The following is a 24662-nucleotide window of genomic DNA, read 5'->3' on the forward strand; positions in this document are numbered from 1 at the left end:
CCCAGCTCCGCCCCCCCCCCACTGGTCATGCACCAGGGGCCAGCGCCCACCTGGCCAGCAGACTCCCACCTCCCCTCCACTGTCCTCCCTGCTGCTCTCACCTCTGTTCCCACCTTCCCCCATCCCTGGCCGTGGCCCTGGGCCTCCCTCACCCCTCCTTCTGCACTTCCTCCCCAGCGCCTCCCACCCTCTTCTGTCCAAATCCTGCCCAAGCCGTGCCCCTCCCCCGGGACCACCACCCCGGACCCCCAGCCCAGCGAGCTCAGGGCTGCCGAGGTCTGCTCCTCTGGGCTGGAGGGGAGGGCAGAGCAGGGTGGGGGGCAAGGGTGACCCCCGAAAGGAGGGTGCCCCGAATGGTGAGGAGCTGTGCTCACAGCAGCCCGCCCACCCGGCGAGGCAGCAAGGCTCTTCCAGGGACCCCCCCTGTCCTCCTGGCTGCCCGTGTGACTCCCACTCGTTGGCCGGCTCAGGGAGAGGGGCACCGCCGGGGTGATGTGGCCTCTGTCCCGCCTGTGCTGGCACTAGCTGGGTGCACAGCTGAGCTGCACAGGAGAGGGGGGGCTCTGGGCACCCTGGGAGCTGGTGGGGCCGTGCCAGGCAGTGCCACGGTTTCTGGGGTGTCCCTCAGGGCTCAGCTGGACCCCTGGGCCCCGGTGAGGGGGGCGTGCCCTGGCTTTACTGACATCATGGAGCTCCCACCCGCCGTGTTCCTGGAGGGGCTCAGAGGGAATCGTGAGGCGTATTCCGTCGTGGGGTCCGTGAGCAAGCGTCAGGGGCCACTGGGAAACGGGTGGGGAGACAGGGGCGGGGGAGACATCAGCACCAGCGTGAGGGTCGTAGGTCAGCGAGGCGGGTCCCAGGTCCTCCTCCTTGAAGCAGGCTGAAACCTCCCTCCTCGGCTGCTCTCTGCTCAGGTCGCGGGCTTCGCCCCGGCCCACCCCCTCACCACAGCCTCTGCTCCCGCCGGCGCCCGTGCCCCCCGTCCCTGCGCCTCCTCCCGTCTCCTCTGCGGCCGAGGACCCCTCCCCCCCGCCCAGCGCAGTGCCCCGCCTGCCCGCCCGCCCTGCTGCTTGCCGCCCTGGCTGCCCGCTTCGCTCTGCTTTGCAGTGTTGTGTCGTGAGCCCGGGCCGTGCAGCCGCTGCCGCCTGTCACAGCGCACAGCGGGCTGGCCCTGACCGCGGCCTCTGCCTCCCCCAGGGCCTTCGTGTACCTGAGCAACCTGCTGTACCCCGTGCCCCTGGTGCACCGTGTGGCCATCGTCAGTGAGAAGGGCGAGGTGAAGGGCTTTCTCCGCGTGGCCGTCCAGGCCATCTCAGGTGCGTGCGGGGCGGCCCGGGCTGGCTCTGTCCCTTCACTGATGGGGCCCCTGGGTGGGGAGACCTCTGCGGGCCTCGCATGGTGGTCCACGTGCATCTAGCCCCGCCCAGGCCCCCGGCCTCCTCTGTTTCTCCCTGTGGGAGAAGCCCCTGCTGCCCGGCTCCTGGCTCTAGCTTCCTGGACTCTTCCTGGTCGGCTGGGGCCTCTGGGGCTGTGTAGGCCGAGCCCAGGGCTGTCTGAGCCCACTCCGGCTCGGGCCTGCCACCAGGCAGCCCCAGATGGACCCACGGAGCCAGCCTGGCGCAGAGGTGCCCCCCGCCACACCCCCTCCACCGCCATCTCTGCCCCAGGGCAGGCGCACAGACTTGCAGCCCATAGCTCCGGCCCTGCCCACTGCAGCCCCCAAGCCTTTCCGGACTCCCTAGCATTGCCCCCTTTGGACCCCTTGACCTCTCATGTGCTGGCCTGTGTCCTCAGAGGCTATGAACACCCCCTCCACCGTGGGCCTGGCGATACAGACCCCCTCACTGCAGAGGCAGATACGCTCTCCCTGCCTAGTCACCTTCCCAGCACCCCCTCCTGGCCGTGGGCAGCCACACAGGCCTTTGAGCCTGGGTTTGCTGCCTTGAGAATGGCGTCCGCTTTGAAGCTTCCTAGAGGCAGGAGTGCGGAGAGATCATTGGAGAACACAGACGTGGGCGCGCTCGGCCAGAGGGCCTGGTGCTCGCACTGTAACGGCCGTTCCTCCCTTCTCTGCCCTCGGGCCCCCGGGGCCTCCACAGGACTCTCTTTCCTCTACACGTCTCAGCAGCCCAGGCACCTTGGGGCCAGAACGGGGCAGGACAGACAGAGTGTGTGGCAGTGGAGTGTCTCCAGGCTGAGACAGGGAGGCTCGGAGTGAGCAACCTGGGTGGCCTGTACCCCCACTGGGCAGCTCACGTGACCCCACTCTGGGTGTCTGGTCCCCCCTCGCCAAATTCTCACGACCCCATCATTCCAGGTGCTCTTTCCGCACCTCCCAGTCATGTCACCATGGTGCCGAGGCCCCTGGGGACCCAGCTGAGAAGGGGGAGCCTGGGCTGGGGGGAGGGTGGCTCTAGGTGACAGGGATGCTGGGAGCACCTAGTGCCACTCATCCCCCGGGGCACGCTGCCCCTGCAACCTCCGGGGCTCTGTCCTCCCTGGGCTCTTCCTTGGCCCTTCCTGACCCGCTCAGCCCTGGTGAGTGGATCCCACTGAGCCGGCTGCTTTATAGGTCGACGCTGTCTGTGCTTGGGCCACACCTGGCACCCCCTGTCTAGTGGCTGTGGTGAAGGAGAGGGAACTTTACAAAGTCACAGGGTGCTGTTTCATGGTCTCAGAAGCCACACCTGCCCCTGCCCTCGACCATGGCAGGGGTCAGCTGATCCAGTCTCCCAGCATGGAGCCCTGCTGTGCACAGGCCCTGGGCCGGCCCTGGGTGATGGTGGGACAGAGCCACGGCCCCTCGGGCAGCCAGGGTGGAGAGCATGGTGGTGTTAGCACCCCGACAAGGCCGCGGAACAGAGGGTTGGAGCCCCCTGGGGTCTGTGAAGTCTGCTGGGGTGGCATCTAGCCAGAGTGGCTGGACTTGGGGGCCAGGGAGTCTGTGGGAAGTCAGATCTGGGGTCCTTTAGGCAGCAGGAGGAGGGTTAGGGTTTTGTCCCAAGCACAGCGGGGAACCCCAAACGCTGTGAAGGAGGGGGTGTGAGAGCGTGTGGGGCACTGAGTGTCCAGATGGGTGACGGTGGCGGCAGAGGGACAGGTGCGATTCCCAGAGGAAGCCAGGAGGACCTGGTGGGGCAGGCCCTGCTGAGGGGGAGGTAGGGTCCGGAGGATCCCTGGGTTCTGCTGGAGCATCTGAGTCTGGGCCAGGGCAGGTGGGGGCGGGCGGGCGGGGCTGGGGGGGAGAGGGGCAGGGGTTGAAGGTTTTGTTTTGAAAATGTGGAGTTCGCGGGCCCGTCAGAGCAGGCCGTGCCGAGGACGTGGCTCCTCTGGGCCCCGGGCTAGCACAGGCTGGGGGTCAGTGTGCCCGGGACGGCGCCCTCACTCTTCCAGAGCCAGTTGACGGTGTCGGGGTTGCCCCCAAAGTGGGCCAGAGCCCGTCCTGGTTCCCGTGCCCTCCCCGCACCGGGCAGCTCTGCCACTCGCACCGGGGCAGCTGGGCGCTGACCACCTGCTCCGCTCCCACTTCAGCCGACGACGAGGCCCCTGATTACGGCTCCGGCGTCCGCCAGTCGGGAACCGCCAAAATCTCCTTCGACGACCAGCATTTTGAGAAGGTAGCGCGCAGGGGTGGTGCAGCCATGGGCGCCACTGGACAGACCTCCAGCCCGACCTCAGCACTCCGGGCCTTACTCGGGGGAACAGCAGACAGTGTCTGCCTCCCAGGGCTCCCATTTCTGTTCTCAGGCGAGAGGGCGGAGGAGGGGGGTCCCGCTCGGTGCCCTCCCGGAGCAGGCAGCTCCTCCTCTCTCCTCTAGGCCCTTTCCTAACCTGACACCACCCGGCCACCCACCGCCCCACCCTGAACCTCAGTGCTTCTGAGGCCTTGGGCCCAGAGCCCCCCAGCGGTCCCTCTCGGAGGGGTCGTCAGTGCTGGGGACGCACAGGAGGGGCAGAGGGCATCAGGCAGAGAGTGCGGGGGCACGGACGGGGCAGCAGAGGCTATGGGGGCACCTGGTGGCGGTGTACCTGGCCAGGGCCCTGGAAGCCAGTGGGAGAGTCTCACTGCATCCTGCCCGTAGCGGGGAGGAGCTGCGGGAGGGGTACTGGCTGGGGAGAGGGAGCAGAACTTAAGGCCAGAGACCGTTTCCCACCTTCCTTTCCCACTTGGTAGGCTAATATAGGCCATGACAGCATGGGAGACAGGCCTGGGGAGGTGGGTGCCCGCCCACGGCAGGGTAGGCCTGGAACGAGGCTCCCGGGGTCCTCGACGCGGCTCTAGTGGCCGCACCCAGGCCGGCTCTGTCTGACTGTGTCCCCTGCCCACACAGTTCCAGTCCGAGTCCTGCCCCGTGGTGGGGATGTCCCGCTCGGGGACCTCCCAGGAGGAGCTGCGGATCGTGGAGGGCCAGGGCCAGGGTGCTGACGCGGGGCCCTCGGCCGATGAGGTCAACAACAACACCTGCTCAGGTGGGTCCCCGCGGCTGCTGGGACAGGCTCTGGGACACGGCCCAACCCCGCGAGGGCCTGGAGCTCCTCCTCGCCCCCGCCCCCCGCACCCCCTCCCTGCCTCTTAGCCGGCACAGGCGGTGAGGCCCCGCCCTTGAGCCCGGGCTCTAGCCCCTTCAGGTCCCGCCATGCCCCTCTGCCCTTGGCTCCCAGCAGCAGTGACCCCGGAGGGCCTCCTGGACAGCCCCGAGAAAGCCGCCCTGGACGGGCCCCTGGACGCCGCCCTGGACCACCTTGGCCTGGGCAGCACCTTCACCTTCCGCGTGACCGTCCTGCAGGCGTCCAGCATCTCCGCCGAGTACGCCGACATCTTCTGCCAGTTCAAGTGAGTCTCGTACCGGGGCCGGGCTGTGCGGGTGGGTCTCGGCAAGGTGCGGGGGGCACCTGGTGACCCCCGGGAGGCTGTGGGTCTCCCCGTGTCCAGGCCCCACACCCGCCAAACTTCTCCCCATTCACAGCTTCATCCATCGCCATGACGAGGCCTTCTCTACGGAGCCCCTGAAGAACACGGGGAGGGGGCCCCCGCTCGGCTTCTACCACGTCCAGAACGTACGTCCCTAGAGCCCCCTTCTCCCCCGCCATGGTCGGCCCCTCCTGGGGCCCGGGGCTTTGTGCAGCCTCCCCGAGCGAGCTTCATTCTCTCTGACACTGCTTCTCCCTCCTCTGAGCACCAGCCCTGTCCTGGGCACTGGGGGCCTTGGTGGGTTTAAGACTGGGGGTGGGGGCAGATCAGAGCCCCCGAGGGCTCCCTGCAGCGAGCCTTGGGCAGATGTGGACGTGCAGTGTCTGGGGTGCCCGGCGGGGCCACCCTGGCCTGGCACTGGGGCTGAGACCAGGGCAGGGCACGCAGAGAGCTGCAGGGTGCCTGGGCAGACGCCCGAGAGGCCAGGAGAGCTCCGGGCCGGGGAGTGTCTCCAAGCCAGGCTCTCGGGAGAGCAGGGACTTGCTGCTGTGAGGCAGGAAAATGGGGCCATGACGGAAACTGTCGGGTGGCGAGGCCTCAGGGGCCCGGCCAGGGAATGCGAGTTTGACCCTGGCTGCCCGGCTGTGGGTGTGTAGCCTAAACAGGCACAGAGGCCTTGCTCAGAAGGGCCTTGCGAGCTATAGCCTGTCCTGACCCTCGGGAAGAGGGGCTCCCGTGGTTTCTAAGGCAGGGAAATGCAGCCAGGTCTGAAGGTGTGCTTGGTGGACTCCTTTCCTGGCTGCTCCAGCAGAGCCCCACGCCCTGGGGCTTCAGCAACAAAGACTTAGCAGCTCTCGGCCCTGGAGGCTGGAAGCCCGAGACCCAGGTGGGCAGGGCTGTTCCCTCTGAGGCTGTGATGGAGGATCCGTCCTTGGCTCATAGACGGCCGTCTTCTCCCTGTGTCCTCACGTCACCTCTCCGTCTGTACCTGTGCCCAAATGTCCCTTTCTTACAACGATACCAGTCATGTTGGATTGGGGCCCCGTTCTAACTTGATCACCTCTGTGAAGACCCTGTCTCTAAACATACGTGCGGGGGGCGGTTAGGACTTCAGCCTATGAAGCAGGGGGGACACAATTCAACCCACAACTCTTGATGAGTGGGCGAGGGCCCGAGAAGGGTCAGACCGGATCACAGAGGCCCCTCCTCCAGCTCTGTGTTCTGAAGGAGCAGCTGAGCCTAGTGGCCCCCAGCCCCATCTGTCCTGCGGAGCGAGCCCTAGGGCTGCTGCCCGGTGGCCTGTCCACTGGGAGTGTGACAGTAGGAGAGGTGGGCTGGACAGACCTAGGCAAGGAGCACTGCCCCCCTCGTGGGCACAGGTCAGCCTGGCTGGGGGTCTCCAATGTGGGCCTGGAGTGCCGAGTCCTTTGTGGGGGCTGAGTGCTCACCTCTGTGCCTCTCCTTCTCCCCCTCGACCACACCTCCCTCCAGATCGCAGTGGAGGTGACCAGGTCCTTCATCGAGTACATCAAGAGCCAGCCCATTGTGTTCGAGGTCTTCGGTCACTACCAGCAGCACCCATTCCCGCCCCTCTGCAAGGACGTGCTCAGGTCAGCGGCTCCGGGTCGGGGGGTCAGGGCCTCTCCACCCCCTGGCCAGCAGGGTCGGCCCGTGCCCCGGACAAGCCTGGTGTGGCGGCTGCAGAGCCGTGCGCCTCCCACCGCCTATCTCCCCGCCTATGGCGGCCGGTTTCCCGGGTCGGCAGGACCCAGAGCGGGTCAGAGATGACCCCTGAGGACTGAGGAGGGGTTTCTTAAAGACCGTCGCTGTCAGAACTTCAGCCTAGGCTGGGCATGGACCGCGTACTGGGGCCGAGAGGAGCCGGGTGCTGGGCTGGAGGAGGCCGGGGTGGCCCACAGGGAGACGGCTTCTGTGGCCCCCCGAGAACTCCGCTGAAGGGTCCCTGAGTCCTCAGCTCCGCAGACTGAACGAGGGCCCTTCGTCTGCTCCCTCGTTGCTGCAACCTGCCGGGGGCTCACTCTATGGGTCGGGCGAGTCCCCTCTGAGGCCACCCCACCCAGAGCGTGGGGGGAATAGCCGACAGGCGTCAGGGGCAGTGGGACCCCCTGTTGCCACCTCCATCTCCCCTCTCAGCTGACATGAGGAACCCAGAGCAAAGCATCTGGGGTGTCGGGGAAAGAGAGGGCCCAGGGAGGAGGTGGTTTCGGGGCATTTGGCCCCAGGAGCCTTGTCGGTCCTTGGGAGTGCCAAAGGAGCCCTGTCCCGGGAGCCCCTGGCCCTTGCCCCGGTTCTCGGGGCCTCGTGGGGCCTCCCAGGTGGGCTCTAGGGTCCTGAGGGGCCCCCCTCTCGCTCCGAGCTGGTGGAGGGCCTGAGACCGGGCCTTCCCCGGGCCCTGTGGGAGGGAGGGAGGGAGGGAGGGAAGGAGGGAGACGCGGGCTTGGCGCCAGCAGCCTGCTAGCCTCCCCGGCCAGCCCCTGCCCTCGGCTGCCTGCTCCACCTTGGGAGCCTGCAGACACCAGTCTCTGGTCACCTCACACTGGTGCTTCTGTCCCCACAGCCCCCTGAGGCCCTCGCGCCGCCATTTCCCACGGGTCATGCCACTGTCCAAGCCAGGTAGGCGGGGCCCTCCTGGGTGCACGCCTGGGCAAGTGGGTGCCCGTGTAGGCGGCCCCTCCAAGGCCGAGCGCAGTCCTGGTGATGGGGCAGTGCTCTCCCGGCCTCCTGGGGCCACCCTGCCCCTGCTGGGCCTCATGGGGTCCCCATGGCGTAAGGGGCTCACACTGGAGCGGGGGGCACAGGGCGAAGGTACAGGGACGTCCTTTACCCCTCGGCATGCACAGGGCAGCAGGGCAACGGTGAGGTGGTGCCTGCCCGGAGTCCCGTGAGGCTGCCCGGAGCCGACAGTGGGGGGCCAGGGGCTTCAGCGGGGCAGGGACATCTGAGCTGAACCTCGCAGGATGGATGAGGTTTGGGGTGGAAGGCAGACCCGGAAGCTGGTCCACAGGAGGCTGAGGCTGGTGGTGGCCAGGCCAGTGGGGTCCCTGGACGGTCAGCACCCTTGCCTGGCGCCCAGAGCCCCTCCCCGGGAGCAGGTGGGTGGAGCAAGAGCTCTTGAGATCGGTTGGGTTTTAGTTAAAAGGGGTTATAGGGTTTTTTCCTGCCCTCACGACAAGAGCTGAAGTCCAGGGACACAGTCTCTAGAAGGCTGGAGCGTCAGCACGGGGGCGGGCAGTGCAGCCGAGGCCCTCACAGCCCAGGAACCCGCCTTGAGGTCGGGGGGCGTTGTCGCCGGCATGGGTGCCCGAGAGGGGCCGTGCAGGAGGTGCGTCTGCTGCTTCCTGGGCCACGTCCGCGGTGACCCTTGCGTACCCGCCCCCGAGTCCCCGTAAGATGGTGGTCTGCGGACTGAGGGCGCCGCAGGGGGACGCACGCCAGCCCCTCCAGGCCTGCGGACCACTTGTGGACATTATTCTTGGCCTCTCTGTGGGTCTTAGGTTGGCCCCTTGTGTTTCCTGGGCTGTTCAGCCTTCCCTGCAGCCTCCAGGGGGACACCCAGATGCACATTTGTGGTGGAGCGGTGGGGCTCAGGTGGGACTTGATGGAGGAGGGGCTGTGGAGGGCAGTGGGAGCCGAGGGCCGGGGCCCCTTGAGCTGGAGGCAGGTGCTCGGGCTGGTGTGGCGGCTGGGGTGAGGGTGGTGTAGCAGAGGGTCCTGGGCGGGTTGTGTGGCCTCCGAGCAAGCAGGGCTCCTCCGTCCTGCTGCTTCTGTGTGGCTCAAGTACCACCCTCTGCAGAGCCTGTGCCAGGTGCGCGTGGCTGAGCGCTCCTCCCGCGGGGCACAGAGAGGCCCACGGTCATGTCTGTTCCCAGGCCCATCGGTACCCAGAGCAGGGTGTACCCTGGGCCCTGGGGAGGGGTCCGCTGGTGCTTTATCTTGGAGGGCAACGACCTCACTGCTTCTGAGGTGTCCCCTCCCTGGCCTCCCCTCTGAGCGCGCCCTCGGCACGTGGCTTCTCAGTTTCCCACCAGTGTGTGCTTCTCCCCCGTCGCCCCCAGTGCCCGCCACCAAGCTCAGCACGCTGACGCGGCCCTGCCCCGGGCCCTGCCACTGCAAGTACGACCTGCTGGTCTACTTCGAGATCTGCGAGCTGGAGGCCAATGGCGAGTAAGTCCCAAGGCTGGTGCAGCCCACGCTGGGGATGGGCTGGGGTCCTCTGGGGTTGTGGAGCAGGGAGGGGTCCGGGGGCTGGGCCAGGTGGCACGTGGTGGCACTCTGGTCTCCCTGAAGCGGGCCACCCCACCTTTGATCTGTTTTCCTGTTTTCACCCCTTCTGCTCCTGGGGGCCGGGTGTGTGTGCTGTGGGTGGGGGGCAGGGAGGAGGGGCACGGCCCTCAGCTCTCACATCTCTCTCCCAGTTACATCCCTGCAGTGGTGGACCACCGTGGCGGGATGCCGTGCATGGGGACCTTCCTGCTTCACCAGGTGCGAAGCGCTTGCTGCTCCCACCGGCCTCGAGCGCCCCCCCGCCCCCAGGGACCCCAGGCCATCTGACTGTGTCTTCTCTCCTGGTGCCTCGCAGGGCATCCAGAGACGGATAACCGTGACCCTGCTGCATGAGACAGGCAGCCACATTCACTGGAAGGAAGTGCGAGAGCTGGTCGTGGGTGAGTGTTGCGGGGGGGGGGGGGCTCGGGGGAAGAGCACAGACCACCCCCCTCACCCCGGGCCCTGGCCAGACGCCTGGGTTCTAACCGCGGCTCTGCCCCTGTTGCTGTGTGCCTCAGCCCCTCACCTGAAAAGAAGGGCTTGGCCTCAGGTGATGAGTCCAGGTTTCTATTTAATCACTGTACTAGCTTGCTAGGGCTGCCGTAACAAAGCACCGAAAACTGGCGGCTTAAAACCACAGAAACGTATCCTGTCCCAGTTCTGGAGGCACAAGTCCTGTGATAAAGGTGTCAGCAGGGGCCACGCTGCCTCTGCAACCTCAGGGGAGAATCCTTTCTTGCCTCTTCCAGCTTCTGGTGGTTTGTAGGGAATCCTCGGCTTGTAGACACATCACCCCCGTCCTCCGTCTTCACAGGGCCTAGATACTTAGATGACGGCCCACCTGACTCCAGTGTGATAGCATCTCGACTGATCACGTCTGCCAAGGTCCTATTTCCAAATAAAGTTCTGGGGGTCAGGGCTGCAACACGTCTTTTTGGGGAGACACAGTTCAACTTACAGAGATCACCCAGGAGCTTAGACGCTTTCCTTCTGTAACTTCATGTCCTGAACTCTTTCATCTACTGGAAACATTTCCTTTGCTGATTCTTTGTAAAGAATTTGTCTTCCCAGTTTCCATTCAAGGATAGGGACCACTGTCCATTCCAGCGTGTCGTCAGCATGAAGCTGCCCACGCCACCCTGGCCTGGAGCTGAGGGCCCCGTGGTGGGCCCACCCTGGGGCATTGCTGTGGCTGGTGGGCAACAGCTCCAGGGCAGTGTCCCTGGGGCTTGTGGGGGGGGGTTCTGAGGGTGTAGTAACAGGACTGTGACAAGGGACCCATCGTCCTGCACCCGAAGTGCAGGATTGTGGGCAGGGAGGTTCTGGGGGCTCCAGGACAAACGCTTTTATTTTAGACGTTTCGTATCTATTTTCACACAAATCAGAAAAATAGTAGAACAAGCACACACACCCCCATTTCAGATGTTGTTTAGGGTGAATCTAAAAACTCTGCATCAATTTCAAGAGAAAGATGGAGCAGACACCCAACTCGCTAGCGGATGTACTACACCTGGGTGGGAAATGATGCCGCCGTCACCCCGAGCCTGTTCTGCCCAGAGGGAAGGGTCTACACCACCTACTGACCCGGCTCTGGTCCTGGTGGAACCTCTCCCTGACGCCCCACCCCATCACCCTCATCCCTAGGATAGTGACCAGCACCCCTGTGTCTGCACAGAGGCTGTACCCTCGCTGGCCTTGGGGAGCCAGGCCCTGGTCCCGGGATCCCACCTTTCTCTCTGCTCTCCGGGCCACATCCCATTTGAAAATGCAGACAGGGGTGTTCGCCTATGTGTGTGGTGAGGGGATAAGGGTGCTATTGAAGGGGATTCGGGGAGATGCTGGCAGGAACACCAAGGCCCCCACTCTTGGGCTAAGGGGTTTGGGCTTTGCCGCTCTGGGCTACATCAACCTCGCAGACCTGTGAGTGGACGTCTCGGCCTGACCGGGGCTCCGAGGGCATCAGTTTTGCAGGTGGAGCCCTGGGCAGACTCTGAGCCGACAGAGTCCCTCCGAAGAGCCTCCGCTGAAGCCCACCCCCGGGGGGTGAGGAGGGGTGAGGCTGGCACACGGGCCAGGTCTCTTCCTGCAGCTGAGCTGCCCCAGCAGGGGCCGTTTGGCCCTCCCCTGCCTTAGCCTCCAGCCATGGGGGACACACCCTTCGGGGACACGTGGCTGGAGGCCCACACCTGCCTTCTCCCAGAGCTCAAATGTTGCTAGAGGCTTCCAGGAAGTGGAGCCCCAGTGTGTGGGCTCAGAATTCTGTCCTGGTGCTGGGTCTTATTTCATCTCTGCATGGGGGGCGGGGAGGAGGGGAGAGGCCAGGGATTCCTTTCTGGCTTAACAAAGAAAAGTCAGTATTTGTTTATTCCTCGAGGAAGCAGAGCAGTGAATTTAAGGATCTCTACAAGGCACGAAATTATTACTGAAACCACCAGGAGGGAGTTCTGACTCATAGCGGTTCTGGTGCCGTTTACAGAGTCACTCCCGCCCCCCACCCAAGTGCGGGCGCCCTAGAGGGCTCTGTTGGAGATGCTTCTTACAGGGGGAGATTTTTGACGCACATAGTGTTTCTTTTCTTTCTTTTTTCCTTTTTTTAAGTGTAAAGAGAAAAGGGAACATTTTCTCCTTCTCATCTTGCTAAGATTTCCTTTTCCAGCAGGTAGGAGAGCCTATGAGTTCTAGGCTGAGGGATTGGCATCTATCAGTTGGGGTGGGGGAGATACTGCGAGAGTTATCGATGGCTGAAAGACTAAGAAACTCAGAACTTAGGCTGCAGGGAAAGATGGCAGGACGCCCACTGACAGGTGGCACACATGCAGGTGCAGACCCCGTGTGGGCCTCCCTGTCCCCCACACCCCCGGTGTTGCCTTTTGTCAGGTGCTCTTGTGGCCACGTGGGGAGCCACATGATGTGGCCTCACAGGTGGAAGCTCCGGCCCAGGTAGAGGCGGAGAGCAGGGACCCAGCCCCCCACCTGCCCTCCTGGGCAGTGACACGCGTCCTGTCCCCTTTCCTGTAGGTCGCATCCGAAACACCCCGGAAACCGACGAGTCCTTGATTGACCCCAACATCTTGTCCCTCAACATCCTCTCGTCTGGATACATCTACCCGGCCCAGGACGACCGGTGAGTCCCCTGGGGGCGGCGGCAGGGCTGCTCCCAACTCCCTGGAGGAGGGTCTGCATCAGAACCCAGGGTGCGTTCTCAGCTCATTCACTTGGCCCCCCTGGCCACAAAGGGCCCAAAGCTTTCCAAGCCCTCCTTTCTGAGCCCTCCAGGAAGGGGTGCAGGGAGGGGTGCCTGTGGCCGCGACTTCCCCTGGCAGGATTGTCTGCGCACCATCCTGTCTCTGGCTCACTCGGTCACCCCACGGAGGGGCCGCGTGGGAGTTGCCGGCGGATGAGCTGGGTCCTGTCCTTGGGAGTTTCGTGGGTGGGTGGGCGGGATGGGGCAGTGGGAGGCATGGGGCGGACAAACAGGTTGGATTTCCCAACCACACCGCTGCGGGCAAGTCTGTACCCTCTGGCAGGAGTGCTGGGGCCGAGGGTCCTGGAGGAGTTCAGGGTTGAGCTGGGTCGGCAGTCTGGCGTCCCGGGGTGGAGGTCTGCCCAGCGGCACAGCTTAGCCCACGCTCCTCGTCACTGGGCTGTTCCTTTCCAAGCTCCCAGGTGATGGCCGAGATCTCTGCAACCTGGGCAGTCTGAGCTTGACCGCATCAGGGTGGGTGGATGTGGCCCCCCGGCAGCCCCTGACAAAGCAGGCCTGTTGGGGTTTGCCAGGCCGGGCGGGGATGTGAGGCGGAGGCCTGTGGGGGCCAGGCCGGGGCAGGCAGCTCATGACTGAGAGCCGCCCTCCCGGGGGGGGAAGGTCGGAGGGCTTGGCTGTGTCTGAGGTGCTGCTTTCTGGGGCTTCGGGGACATGGGGAGGGTGCTCCCGAGTCCCAAGGGCTCGACCTGGCCCAGGAGGAAGAAGCCGAGAGCTGACCCTGAGCTCGAGCCATGGGCGTCTCCGCGGGCTTCTGCGGCTCTGTTTGCAGGAAAGATGTCTTGAGGGCTGGGTGTGCTCAGAGCAGAGTGCGGGCACCCCACACGTGCAGGGAGAACTGGATCCATAAGGATAAAGAGTCCTGGGACCAGACGGAGCTCGCTTTCTTTATAGACTCCCTGGAGAGTGGGCTGTAGGGAACCATCCCTTGGTGTGGGCAGCTTGGGGGGGTGGGGGCAGAGACTCCGACAGGGGCAGGTGTGGCTCTGGTTCCAGCCCTGCCCCAGAACCTTCCAGAAGAAACTCACCTTGCACTCATGTCCAGAGCGGGGAGGGGTTGGGTGAAGAATGCTGGGGGGTGTTCTCACAGGGGCGGGGGACACCATGACAGGCAGGCGGGGCTTACCTCGGGGCAGGGGCCAGTGAGGCACAGTGCGGGGGGGCCTGTCGCCATGAGAACACACCCTGGGGACACGGCAGAGAGGGCCTGGCACCCACCCGCACGGGCTGCCTGCAGGGACACGGGCCGCTGTGCCCAGGCCGTCAGGGGTGGGGACCCCGGGGTGGGGTGGGGACCCCGGGGGAGGTGGGGCCCGGGAGGGCTCTGTCTGCCATGCTGAGTGCCGCTTTGGACCTGGAGAATGACCCCAGCATTCCCCTGACCTCTGACCCTTCCTTTGCCTCGGCAATTCCTAGATTCTTGGGGCAAGAAAGGGTGGGGGGGGAGAGAAGGGGGCGGGGGTGCCTCTGGGCCTCCCGCCCTACACGGTCTCCCTGCTCTGAGGAGGGAGACTGCGTTTCTGGGTTCCCGTCCTCCGGCCAGCACGGCTGCTGCAGGGCACAGGGGGACCTCGTCCTGGGCTCAGTCCCCAGGCAGCGGAGGGGACAGCTGCTCCTGGCTGGACCTCGGGTCAGTGGGGCTTTGGCTAAAGAGGTTCTCCCTGTTCCTGGAGGCCAGAGGACCCATCGCTGATGGGCTCTGTCCTGTTCCCTGGGGGCTGTGGGCAGTGAGGCCGGCCAGCTCTGGGCCGGTCCGGGCCCTCACGGCTCAAGGACGTCCTTGGGCTGGGGCTGTAGTCCTTGCCCGTAGCTGCTTTGGCCCCTGCTTGGCTTCTGCCCGTGCCGTACGGCCCCAGGACTGCCCCGACCCCAGCCCAGCCTGGAAAATCTCAGGGACGCTCCTCGGGGGGTGGCCCCCGGCAGGAGACATTCTGAGGCTTAGCTGACCAGGCCGGCAGCTCCTCCCGAGGGCCCTCATCTTCCCTGGACGGTGGCTGACGGCCCGGCTGCTCTGCGGGGGACCCGGCAGGCCCTTCTGCCCCCAGAGATGCTGAGGCTCAGAGACCCAGGTCTGCTTGGGCCTCGGAGCCTCAGCTGCCCACCCGCTTTGCCGCGGCCTCAGCCTCCTCCCCGCTCAAAGGCCCCGCGCTTTGCAGCCTCCCCAGCTCAGAGGGGGCCTGTGGCAGCGGACGGCTTCTCTCCGCGCCGCCCCGCCCCTCACTAACCTGTGATTGTTTGTGTTTTGCAGGCAGTTTCTTGATTCGGACATGCCTAGGTACCATTTGCGCCCCTTGGTCTCCTTCCAGCCTCGCCTCCCACCCCTGCAGCCCTGAGATTTCATTTCCGCTTTTTGGATTCCTTCCACACTTGCTCACCTCTCCCTCCCGTCTCTCCCATCTTCTCCTTTCATTTTATTTCCTTTTGTATTTTTCTCTTCCTACTGCTTCCTTCCCCGTCACCCTCCCTTGGCTGAGTCCCTTCTGCCCCCACTCTTGATTTTGGCTGCTTTGGTAGTTTCCTGCCCTCGGTAGACACTGGCTGACTTCCTGCTCCCCTCCCCCCCACCCCACCCCTGAGCCTTGCCCGTCCCTGCACCCCAGCGGGAGCACCCGCATGCAGGCTGGCCGGCCAGGCCCACTCCCCGCAAAGTGAAAGAGAAAAGAGGGAGGGAGGGGGGAGGGGCCGTAGACAGGAGCAGCCCGGCTGAGATCTCCTCGCTCTATGCTTCCCAGGCCTGGGTGCGAGCCCCTTGACTGGCCAGGCAGGTGGCTCCAGCCGTGCTCCTGCCGTGGCCACCGCACACCCTTTTGGAAGTAGGTGGGTGGGCCCAGGCTCTGGACGCGCTCGGGTGGCCCCAGGTCCAACCCCCTGAGGCACGGGCTCCTAGGCCGGGGACAGCAGATCCCTCCCGACTCGAGTGAGGCCCTGGCGCGTGGTGACTGGGTGCAGGGTCCTTGAGACCCTGGGGGTGGACAGCCTCACGGTCCCTAATTCAGACTTTGTCCGTGAGACTCTAGTCTGTTCTGAGCGGAGGGTCAAGGCCGTAACTGTCTTGCCAGGCTGGGCAGGATGTGAGGGAGAGGCTTCTGGGGGCCAAGCTGGGGTGGGCAGCTCATGGGTCTCTGTGGATTGTGGCCAGAGCTTGGTGGCCCTGGGGGTCACTGTTTTGAAGGATGAAAGGAGCGGCAGGAAGGCTTCCAGTGCCGATGTTTGAGGCTTTAAGCTGCAGGGAGGGGAACGGGGTGGTGCCTGCCCCTTTATGAGGGGGGAGCCCAAGGACCAGGTTGGGGGCACAACAGGACCTTCGGAGGCTGTGTCTTTGTCAGGTCATGGGTGTGGTGTGTCAGGACAGATGGTCACTGTGAATGTGCCCCGGGCAGTTGTAGCTGAGGCCCCCCTGGGGCAGTGAGCAGACTGTGGTTCCTGTCGGGGTGTGCCCGAGGACGTATGCACCCACTCCAGGAGCAGATCCTTGCCCTCCCTGGGGACACGCAGCTGGGTGCGGCCGAGACCTGGTCAAGGAGAAAACGGCAGTGGACTCTGTACCAGGGGAGGGTCACAGCCCTGCAGAGCCCAGAGCAGGGACCTGCCTCTCGGGCAGCCCGGAGGGCTTGCTGGAGGTGGCAGCTTACCAGCTGGTCCTGGAGATGGAAGTCTGCCGGATCTCAGAAGGCTCTGGGGCGGGATCCCATCGGCTCGGGTTCATCCCTGCAGGGGGCCCGATGTAGGGGCTGTTTCCCTGATGAGTGGAAACTTCCAGGCCCATCAGTACGATCGCGTGGGGGTGTGTGGGCATTCTGTTCAAGTTTGCGTTTCCACAACCAGCCCAGCATGATAGAGGGTGTTCAGGCTGGTCCTGGACACCCCCCTACAAATACCTCATGCCTCCAGGAGGGTTCTGGGTAAAATGGAAACATACCCTCGGGCCAGGAGGAGACATGGCACCAGGAAAGGAAGGGGGAGCCCCTCCTTCCCGGCAGGGCCTCCTTCGCCAGCCCCTAGACCTCAGGAGGACCTCACCCCTGCACCTGAGCAGGGGGCCCCAGCCCCCAGTTTCAGGGGTGGGCTTATCGGCCCCCAGTGGACTTGGCCCGAAGAGGAGGCTTAGGGTGCTCAGAGGGGTGAGGGACCAGCACCCCAAGACTCAGGCTAGTGCCTCCTTCACGGGGCTGTGTTTTGCGGGGCAGGAAACCACTGTGGTGGGTGGTACTGGGGACAAGCAGAGTCCCCAGTACTGGGGACACTGGCAGTGCATGGTGACCCCCACCCATCCCATCTGGAGTGGGGTGGGGACTGGGGGCTGTACCGACTGGGCTGGGCCAGCCTGGCTGTGAATGTGGACAAGTGGCAGAATCTTCTGGAACCTTGGTTTCTTTCCGCCTCAGGATGGGGATTTTATTAGGGCCTGCCTGAGGTTGTGATGTTAAATGAGATGAACATGAAAAGCTCTTAGCAGGGGTCTTGCGTGTGGAACTTTATTAATGTAAGTTGTGTGGTTATTTTCACTACTACCTTGTTAGTATTTAATTTAAAATACTCGTAATTAATTTAAAACACATACCTCCTGAGCAAAAGCCTGTTTTTTTTTTCCTAACCGCTCCAATTTTGCCGAAGGAGCCCCACTTAAATACCAGGGACTCACGCCCACCTTGCGGAGACCCCGAGACACGCAAGAGGGGTTGTGACACAGCCTGTGACCCATGAAGAGTTGGGTCAGACCTTCCACGCTGTCCGCACATCTTACCCCAGCTCACGCTCCTGCCCAGGGCTCGGGTTTCCACCTGCCTGGAGTAGAAAGGGTCCTCATGACCCTTTAAAGCACAGAGGTGTTGAGGAGAAGGCTGGGGGACACTGGCAGTGCACGGTGACTCCCACCATCCCACCAGGCGCGGGATCTGATTTCCCCAAACAGGTGGCCCAGGTGCCCCAAAGGCTACTCCAGCCTCCCCGGAAGGGCCCAGTTGTGGGATCTTGTTGAGTTTCCCCTTCTGTCCTGCCATGCTGCGCCATTTATGGGGCCATGACCCTCACTCACTTATTCATTCATCTGTCACATGTGAGCCACGTTCTTTGGGGTGTTAGAAAGGGGGATTAAAGACTAAGACAGGAACAGTCTGTCCCCAGGAAGCTCAAAGCCTGGCTCGGGGGTTCGCTTGTCCCCTCATCCCCTCGATCCTCCATCCCCTGTGTCCCTCTGGTCTAAGAGCTCGCTCTGCGTGGTGGGTGATGCCACTTGGCCGAGCACGTGTGGCATCCAGACACAGCAGAATTCCTGAGGTTCGAGGCCGTTCCCGTGCTCTTAGCCGTGTGGGCACGTCTTGGGATCACGGTCCCCACGGGACAGGAGAGCTGCCCTGGTTGCAGTCCGGGGGCTCAGTCCTGGAAGCCTGCCCATCAGATTACCACCCCCAAGAACCTGGGCCACTCCTGCAAGTGTGACACTCTTTCGAGAAACATAGTTCCCAGAGCATAACGAGTTTCAGGTTGAAACCTCGAGCGTGGGGTTTAATTTCCAGATTCTCGGCAGACCCATTCGCCTTAGGATGCCCGCCATGCCGGCCTGTTGGCACACGATGACTGTGACGCATGTCAGAAGTTGTCTAAACGAGCTCTGATGGGCCGTCGGCAGCAGGAGTGGTAGAGGCTCATACAGAATGACCAGGTGCTCGTGTCGAGAGCCCTGAGATTCCATCACCTCCCACCCGGGCAGCCCAGGGCCTCCCGCGGACCCACACATGCTCACAGGCAGGGCCAATACGGGTTCCCGTTCCACCAACCCCGGGGAAAACGAAACAGCTGCAGCCTGATTGTGGCAGGACAGAAAAGATGTTTACAACATGTGGCATTTTCTTCGTCTACAAAACTTTTTAACTGAGTTTTCAAGTTTTCCCCATGTGGGTCCTCGCTTGTTTGAGCATCACGCTCTCGTCCCAGAGCTAATTTGGGGTGGTTCTGTTTCCGGGGCCTGCTGCCTGACCCCTTTGGCTGGAGGAGAGCCGCCAGACAGGCCTCCTCGTCCAGGAACCCCTCCCTGCCAGGCTTGGAAGGCTCGCTTGGAGTCAGGATGTCAGCCGGAGGCTCCTGGAAGTGGACCGGAGGTGTCTGAGGGGGGGACTTCTCCATGCTGGGTCCCCACTCTGCTGCAGAGGGACTGTGTTGATGGGCATTTTCTGTTCGGCTGGGGGCCCTGCAGGAACCCCCCCGGGGCTCTGCTGTGGGTGCAGGCTGGCCTGCCTGCAGCCCCTTTCTTTACAACGGGGTCCCAGGGCACAGCACGCAGATGGAAGGGCGAAGGACCAGGATCCATGGTGGAGCCTGGCACGGCCTCGCTGGAGGGAGGGACTGGCCACTTTCCCCAGAATGGGCTGGATGCAGAGGGTCCACAGTGTGACGGTGCTGAGCCGACGGTGAAGCTCTGACGCTCTGCCCTTAAGGTGGCCCCGCCCCAGCGTTCCTGCTTCCGTGAGTGCGGGGGCCCCGGAATCTGCATTTCTGATCAGTTCCCGGTGGTGCCGATGCTGCGGGCCCAGGGACCCCAAGTCTGGGCCACACATTCCCCTTGAAAGTGTACCTGGGGGGCTGACTGGACTTCGCTCAGGTAGGGTGAGGGAAGCCACAGGGGAGGGGCGCCCTTCCGGGTGACCTGACCCCAGAGGGTCCGCTGGGGCTGCTCATGAGTTGGGTCCTGGCGTGGTCTCCCCGCAGGCCAGGCACCTCCTGGATGCACCGTGGCTCCCTCTCAGCCCGCTGGGTCTTAGTTTCCTGCCATGTGACACCCTGCCCAGGGTGGCTGCTTGGGTCCCATGTCGGTGGGCTGCCGCCCTCCTGCCCTGCTGGGCTGGGCTGGGTCCTCACGCCCCGAGCACTTGCGGTGGGAAGGAAGCCGGCAGCGTCCTGTAGCGACATTTTAGGCAGGTGGACAGAGGTGGCAGCGCTGAGCCAGGCCCTGGGCCAGTGGGAGGCTTTGGGCTGGCCAGCCTGCCAGGGCCGGGGCCTCAGGGTGCGGTTGGGCCTCCTGGGGAGAGGACTTGTAATAACAATAATGCCTTCCAGGCCTGTCCTCAGCTCCTCACCAGCTTACTTAACCCACAGGACGTCTCAATGAGGCGGGGCAGTGACTGCCCGTCATTGGTCCAGGAAGCAGGGCACAGAGATGTCTGCTGTCAGCCCGAGGTCACGTGCTGTGAAGTGGCATTTGGAGCTGGGCTGTCGGGGTCGGGGGGCGGGGGCGCATTTGTTCTGAGCTGCGCTGCAGCGGGCCTCTGGCTCTGTCTGCAGACCTGGGGCATTTGGGGACCCCTGGGACAGAGGGCATCCCTCTGGGTCTGGGTGGCAGCTCCAGGTGTGCCCAGCTGGTCCTGCTGGAGGTGGACCCAAGGCTCTCCCTGTGGACACAGGGAAAGGGGTGTCTGCAGTTCCCCGGGCTGGGGCGTCTGGGCCCCACGAGACGGCAGTCAGCAGCTCCACGGCTGGTGTGGCACAGCCCCGCCTGCTCCGTATCAGTTAGCTGGTACCTGGCCGGGTGACGGTGCTCGTTCTGACATGTGAATTTCTTCTGTGTGTGTACGTGTGTGTCCTGGCTGCCACCGCCTTTAGCGTTTCGTTCGGAAATGACACTAGGTACAGCTCACTTTTCTCTTCCGCGCTCGCTCAGTCTGTCCTCTTCTGACTTTCAATTTCCTTTCTCCTCCGGTGTCTCCCCTCTCTCTCTGCCCATTCTCTGGTTACCCCATTGTCCTCACGTCCTGCCTCTGGAACTTTCTCCTCAGTGACGTGTCCGGCAGTGGCCCTGCCCTGTCCCGCTGCTTCTCCCGCGCCCCTGGACTGCGCCATGGAGAGCGGGGGTGGCCGTGGCGCTGTTCCTGCCCCTCCGCGGCTTCCCTCCTCTTCCCTCTGCATTGCCGGGTGGGCCCGGCTCCTCCGCAGGGGCCGGGCCGTGTCAGGGCGCGTGCTGTGGCGGGCCGCTTGTGGTGATGCGTTTCTCAGCTGTGTCTGTGTGAGGATGCTTGGACGGAAACCGGGTGAGGCTGGGGGCTGCCAGGGCCCACAGAGCGGCCACATTGTGCCTTGAGGCAAAGCCCCAGCTCAGATACGAGGGTCCTCCAAACACGCACCCGGCCTGAGGCAAGAGTTTAGGAGCTCTGCCATCAGATGGTCGAAAACGGAAGCTGTCGTATAACAGAATACTCTGCCCTGGAGGCCACCAAATTGTCTGGGCCCTGGGCCTGCCCTGAGCTGCCCTCAGAGGGGTTTCCTGGCCCCTGGCTCACGCACTGGTCATTACTTTCCGGGTTAGAGACTGGGGACAGGAAGAAACCACCACTGCCTGCTCTGTGCTACGTGGGGCCCTGCCTTTCCACGGGGCCTGGCTGAGGTGGGCGGAGGCCATGCCGTCTGGGAGAGGGGCCACCCCGGTTTTCACCCCCAGCATCCTCCCCCAAGGACGAGTCGGTTGGTGGAGGAGATGGCCATGGAGAGTGTTGGCAAAGCCGGGTGGGCTCCCTTTGAGTCCAGGGAGAGGCCAGGGTGCCTCCTTACTCAGGCCGAGACTGGGTGGAGTTGGGCACCCCTTCCCATGGTCTCCCCACCACCACCGTCGCCTCTGCCCCCTTTCCCCCTCCTCTCACCCTCCCTCCCCTTTGTCACAGCCCCCTCCCCTTTCCTCTCCTCCCCTCTCCATCCTCTCACTCCTGCCTCAGCTCCAGGGGACCCCTCTCCCCCTCCCCCAGGGTGGAGCTGAGAGGGCTCCGCACTCACCCTGGGGGGCGCCTGAGTCCCCCACCTGGCATGGTCCTGAGTAAGGAGGGCTCCATCCTCCCTGGACACCAACACCTGGGCCTCTGACCTGTGGCCCCAGCGGCTCTCCCTGCAGGTGGCCCACACGTCTGTCTGTCTGTGTCTGTCCGTCTGCATGTCCCCACCCCCACCAAGAGCAAGCCACATCCGACCTTCTACCTTGTCTCTGTTCCGTCCAGGACCTTTTACCAGTTTGAGGCTGCGTGGGACAGCTCCATGCACAACTCCCTCCTGCTGAACCGGGTCACCCCTTACCGAGAGAAGATCTACATGACCCTCTCTGCTTACGTTGAGGCAAGAAACCTGCCCCCAGGGCACTCCACCAAAATCACCCGTCCCCCAAGCCTGAGCTGCTTGCCAAGGGGCAGTGAGGGTGCTTGTTAGCCCTGGACAAACCCAGTCAACCCTATTCTCTTCTCAGAAGCCTTCTTAAGTCCTTGAATTAAATCTATGTACTTTTAATGGCTGTGCTCGCAGTTAACTAACGCTGCTACCTTTAGTGTATGAGTTTGTCCTTGGGGTTGCAAGATGGCTGCAGCACCGCCAGACATTGCATCTATCTTCCAGGCGGCACAAAAGCAGAAGCCTCGCATTCCCCCTCCCCAGGGTCTCAGGCCGTGACCTCCTTTGAAGCACAGGAGGAGGCTGGGGGCGTGGGCGTTTCTTGCTGTGCACAGTGCTGAGGAATGGGGGCGGGGGCTTGGGGTCGGCAGCCAGTGGGATGGCAGAGACGAAGGCATCCACCCCCCTAGAGCCTAACCACTCCAGCTGTAATATGGGGACCTACCTGCGTGACTGCCCCACGGGATGAGGTTTGCTCAGGCTGAGAAAACACTTGCAGGGCTTTGCCCAGGCAAGGCGCCAGCTTTGTCAGCAGTTATCCCGGAGCTTCGGGAAAACCAAAGAACCGGCTGTTTAAGACAGCACCTCGCTCGCTGTGCAGTCATTTCCTGTGGCGTTTGAGAGTTAAACTGTGGGTGCACAGACAGGGTCTGGTCAGATCCTCACAAACTTTTTGGGGAGTGTGTCACCCCGATTTAATGGTGAGGCAGCTGAGGCCCGTGTCCGGGACACTTGGGGCCCCTGCACGGACACTGGCCCCCGGCAGTGGGTGCCCCACTGTCTCTCCCGCTTGGCTGTGGTTCGGCGCGGAGGCTCTTGTGCCCCGAGGGGGAGATGGCTAGGTGCGGCTGGAGCCGAGCCCCCTGGGGTGTCCTTGGGTACGAGCCCCTCCCTGCCCTCCGCAGATGGAGAACTGCACACAGCCGGCCGTCATCACCAAGGACTTCTGCATGGTCTTCTACTCCCGCGATGCCAAGCTGCCGGCCTCGCGCTCCATCCGTAACCTGTTCGGCAGCGGGAGCCTGCGGGCCTCGGAGAGGTGAGCCTGCAGTGGCGCCCTGGGCGCAGCGAGTACCAGACTGGGCTCTGCACGGAGCAGTATGTCACGTGGTGCACTCCGGGCCGGCTGGCCCATGAGACGGAGGACCTGGCCCGGTCCCGTCGGGCCTCCGGCTCTGGGGTCCATCTCACTCGGACCGTCAGTTGTGGGGACCCCGATGTCATGTTGGGGGGTGTGAGAGAGCCAGGCTCGCCCCACAGGGCACAGTGGGAAGGCCTGAGGTGTCCACTCTGGGGCCTCCCTGGGAGGTGCCGGTGACCTTCCTCCCCAGGGGCCATGCGGATCTGTGCTATTGGGACTGCTCCCCCCACTCTGTGGGAGAAACTGGGTAAACATGGGGCTGGGCGGGAAGGGTGACTCTGGACAGCACTTCCTGAGGACTTGTGCTGAGCCAGAGGAGGCTTGGAGGCTGGGGGCACGTGGGGGAGTCGGACACCAGGACCAGCGTCCCTTCTTGCGCTCTGACCTGCATTCTTGGGGGTAGGGCAGGAATGGCCGAGAACGTCAAGGCAGTGAGAAGGGCCCCTGCGCCAGCAACAGGGACACCAAGGGTGCAGGGTCACCACTGGCCGCCTTCAGTGAGGCTCCCCACGCACTGTCTCGTGGGCTCCTGTGTCCCCACTGCTCTGGCACAGCCAGGAGGAAGGGGGGGTGGGGGTCCTGGGCTGGCCATGGTCCTGTCATCCAGGAGGTCACCCCGTGAGCGTGAGTCCCTCTCCATGAGCGGGTTAGCGGGGTGCCCTTGGCAGAATCAGTGGTCCCAAGAGAAAGGGGGGCCCAGCGGGAGTCTGGGATGGGGACCATGTACAGGGACTGCATTGCGGGGAACCAAGCACCTCAGCCACCTCGTGCAAGGCCGCTTGGCGTGGGCGGCTGCAGGACTCGTGCCCAGTGTGCGTTTGATGGTGGCGAGAGTCGGTGCCTGGCCGACGCGGGGCCAGGTGGCGACGTTCCTCCTCCCATCCCCCCACCACTCCTGGCAGCAATCGCGTGACGGGCGTGTACGAGCTCAGCCTGTGCCACGTGGCCGACACGGGCAGCCCAGGTAAGCGTCTGCCCTGGGCTCTCTCGTCGGGGGTGGGGTGGGGCACCGTTGGAGGTCAGGGAGCCCTGTCCCCTGGGACCACCTGGGTGACTTCAGCCACGCTGCCATTTGGGGGCCCCTCACCTGGAGACTCGAGTGCTCACCTCGTGCCCCCCGGAGTTGCTGGGGGGCTGGAGGACAGTGAGGGGAGAGAGGAAGGGAGAGGAGGGGCAGCTGAGACCCCATGGGACACCTGGCTCTGGGGGCCTGGGGTGGGGGTCCGCCTCCCTCCGTGCATAAGCCTGCAGCTAGGGACGCGTCTGACGGGCGTCCGCTCCAGGGATGCAGCGGCGGCGCCGGCGGGTGCTGGACACGTCCGTGGCCTACGTCCGGGGCGAGGAGAACCTGGCGGGCTGGAGGCCGCGGAGCGACAGCCTCATCCTGGACCACCAGTGGGAGCTGGAGAAGCTGAGCCTCCTGCAGGAGGTGAGAGGGCCGAGCCCACCAGGTCCCCACCCCACGCAGGATGGAGCGCGTGGCCCTCGAGCCGCCCGTCACAGGGCTTAGGGCCGCATGACGCCACCGGCTAGGACGGGAGGTTCATTCTTTTTTTTTTTTTTTTTTTTATTTTTGGCTGTGTTGGGTCTTCGTTTCTGTGCGAGGGCTTTCTTTAGTTGAGGAAAGCGGGGGCCACTCTTCATCGCGGTACGCGGGCCTCTCACTGTCGCGGCCTCTCTTGTTGCGGAGCACAAGCTCCAGACGCGCAGGCTCAGTAGTTGTGGCTCACGGGCCTAGTTGCTCCGCGGCATGTGGGATCTTCCCAGACCAGGGCTCGAAGCCGTGCCCCCTGCATCGGCAGGCAGATTCTCAACCACTGCGCCACCAGGGAAGCCCCGGAGGTTCATTCTTGACCCAAGCGCGGACTGTCGGGCACGTAGATGAGACAAGAAAGGAACCGGGAGGGAAGCTAGTGGGCGGG

General features: G+C 64.0%; 1 protein-coding gene across 2 annotated transcripts in view; it reads left to right on the forward strand.

Moving 5' to 3' along the window:
• The window catches only part of KIF1A (kinesin family member 1A), a 69053-nt gene that overhangs the window by 36349 nt on the left and 8042 nt on the right, over positions 1-24662 (forward strand). For both annotated transcript variants that reach the window (XM_022568171.3, XM_022568169.3), the window contains 15 exons: positions 1198-1316; positions 3532-3617; positions 4332-4470; positions 4666-4834; positions 4968-5058; positions 6404-6522; positions 7491-7546; positions 8989-9097; positions 9349-9415; positions 9513-9597; positions 12218-12323; positions 21437-21551; positions 22505-22638; positions 23643-23704; positions 24024-24169. In XM_022568171.3, coding sequence (XP_022423879.1) covers positions 1198-1316; positions 3532-3617; positions 4332-4470; positions 4666-4834; positions 4968-5058; positions 6404-6522; positions 7491-7546; positions 8989-9097; positions 9349-9415; positions 9513-9597; positions 12218-12323; positions 21437-21551; positions 22505-22638; positions 23643-23704; positions 24024-24169 — 1603 coding nt within the window. The remainder of the gene's footprint in view (positions 1-1197; positions 1317-3531; positions 3618-4331; positions 4471-4665; positions 4835-4967; positions 5059-6403; positions 6523-7490; positions 7547-8988; positions 9098-9348; positions 9416-9512; positions 9598-12217; positions 12324-21436; positions 21552-22504; positions 22639-23642; positions 23705-24023; positions 24170-24662) is intronic.

This window comes from Delphinapterus leucas, chromosome 8, assembly GCF_059928025.1.
Source record: "Delphinapterus leucas isolate spDelLeu-1000000601 "Yukka" chromosome 8, BTC_Dleu_Yukka2, whole genome shotgun sequence".
Classification (NCBI taxonomy): Eukaryota; Metazoa; Chordata; class Mammalia; order Artiodactyla; family Monodontidae; genus Delphinapterus; species Delphinapterus leucas.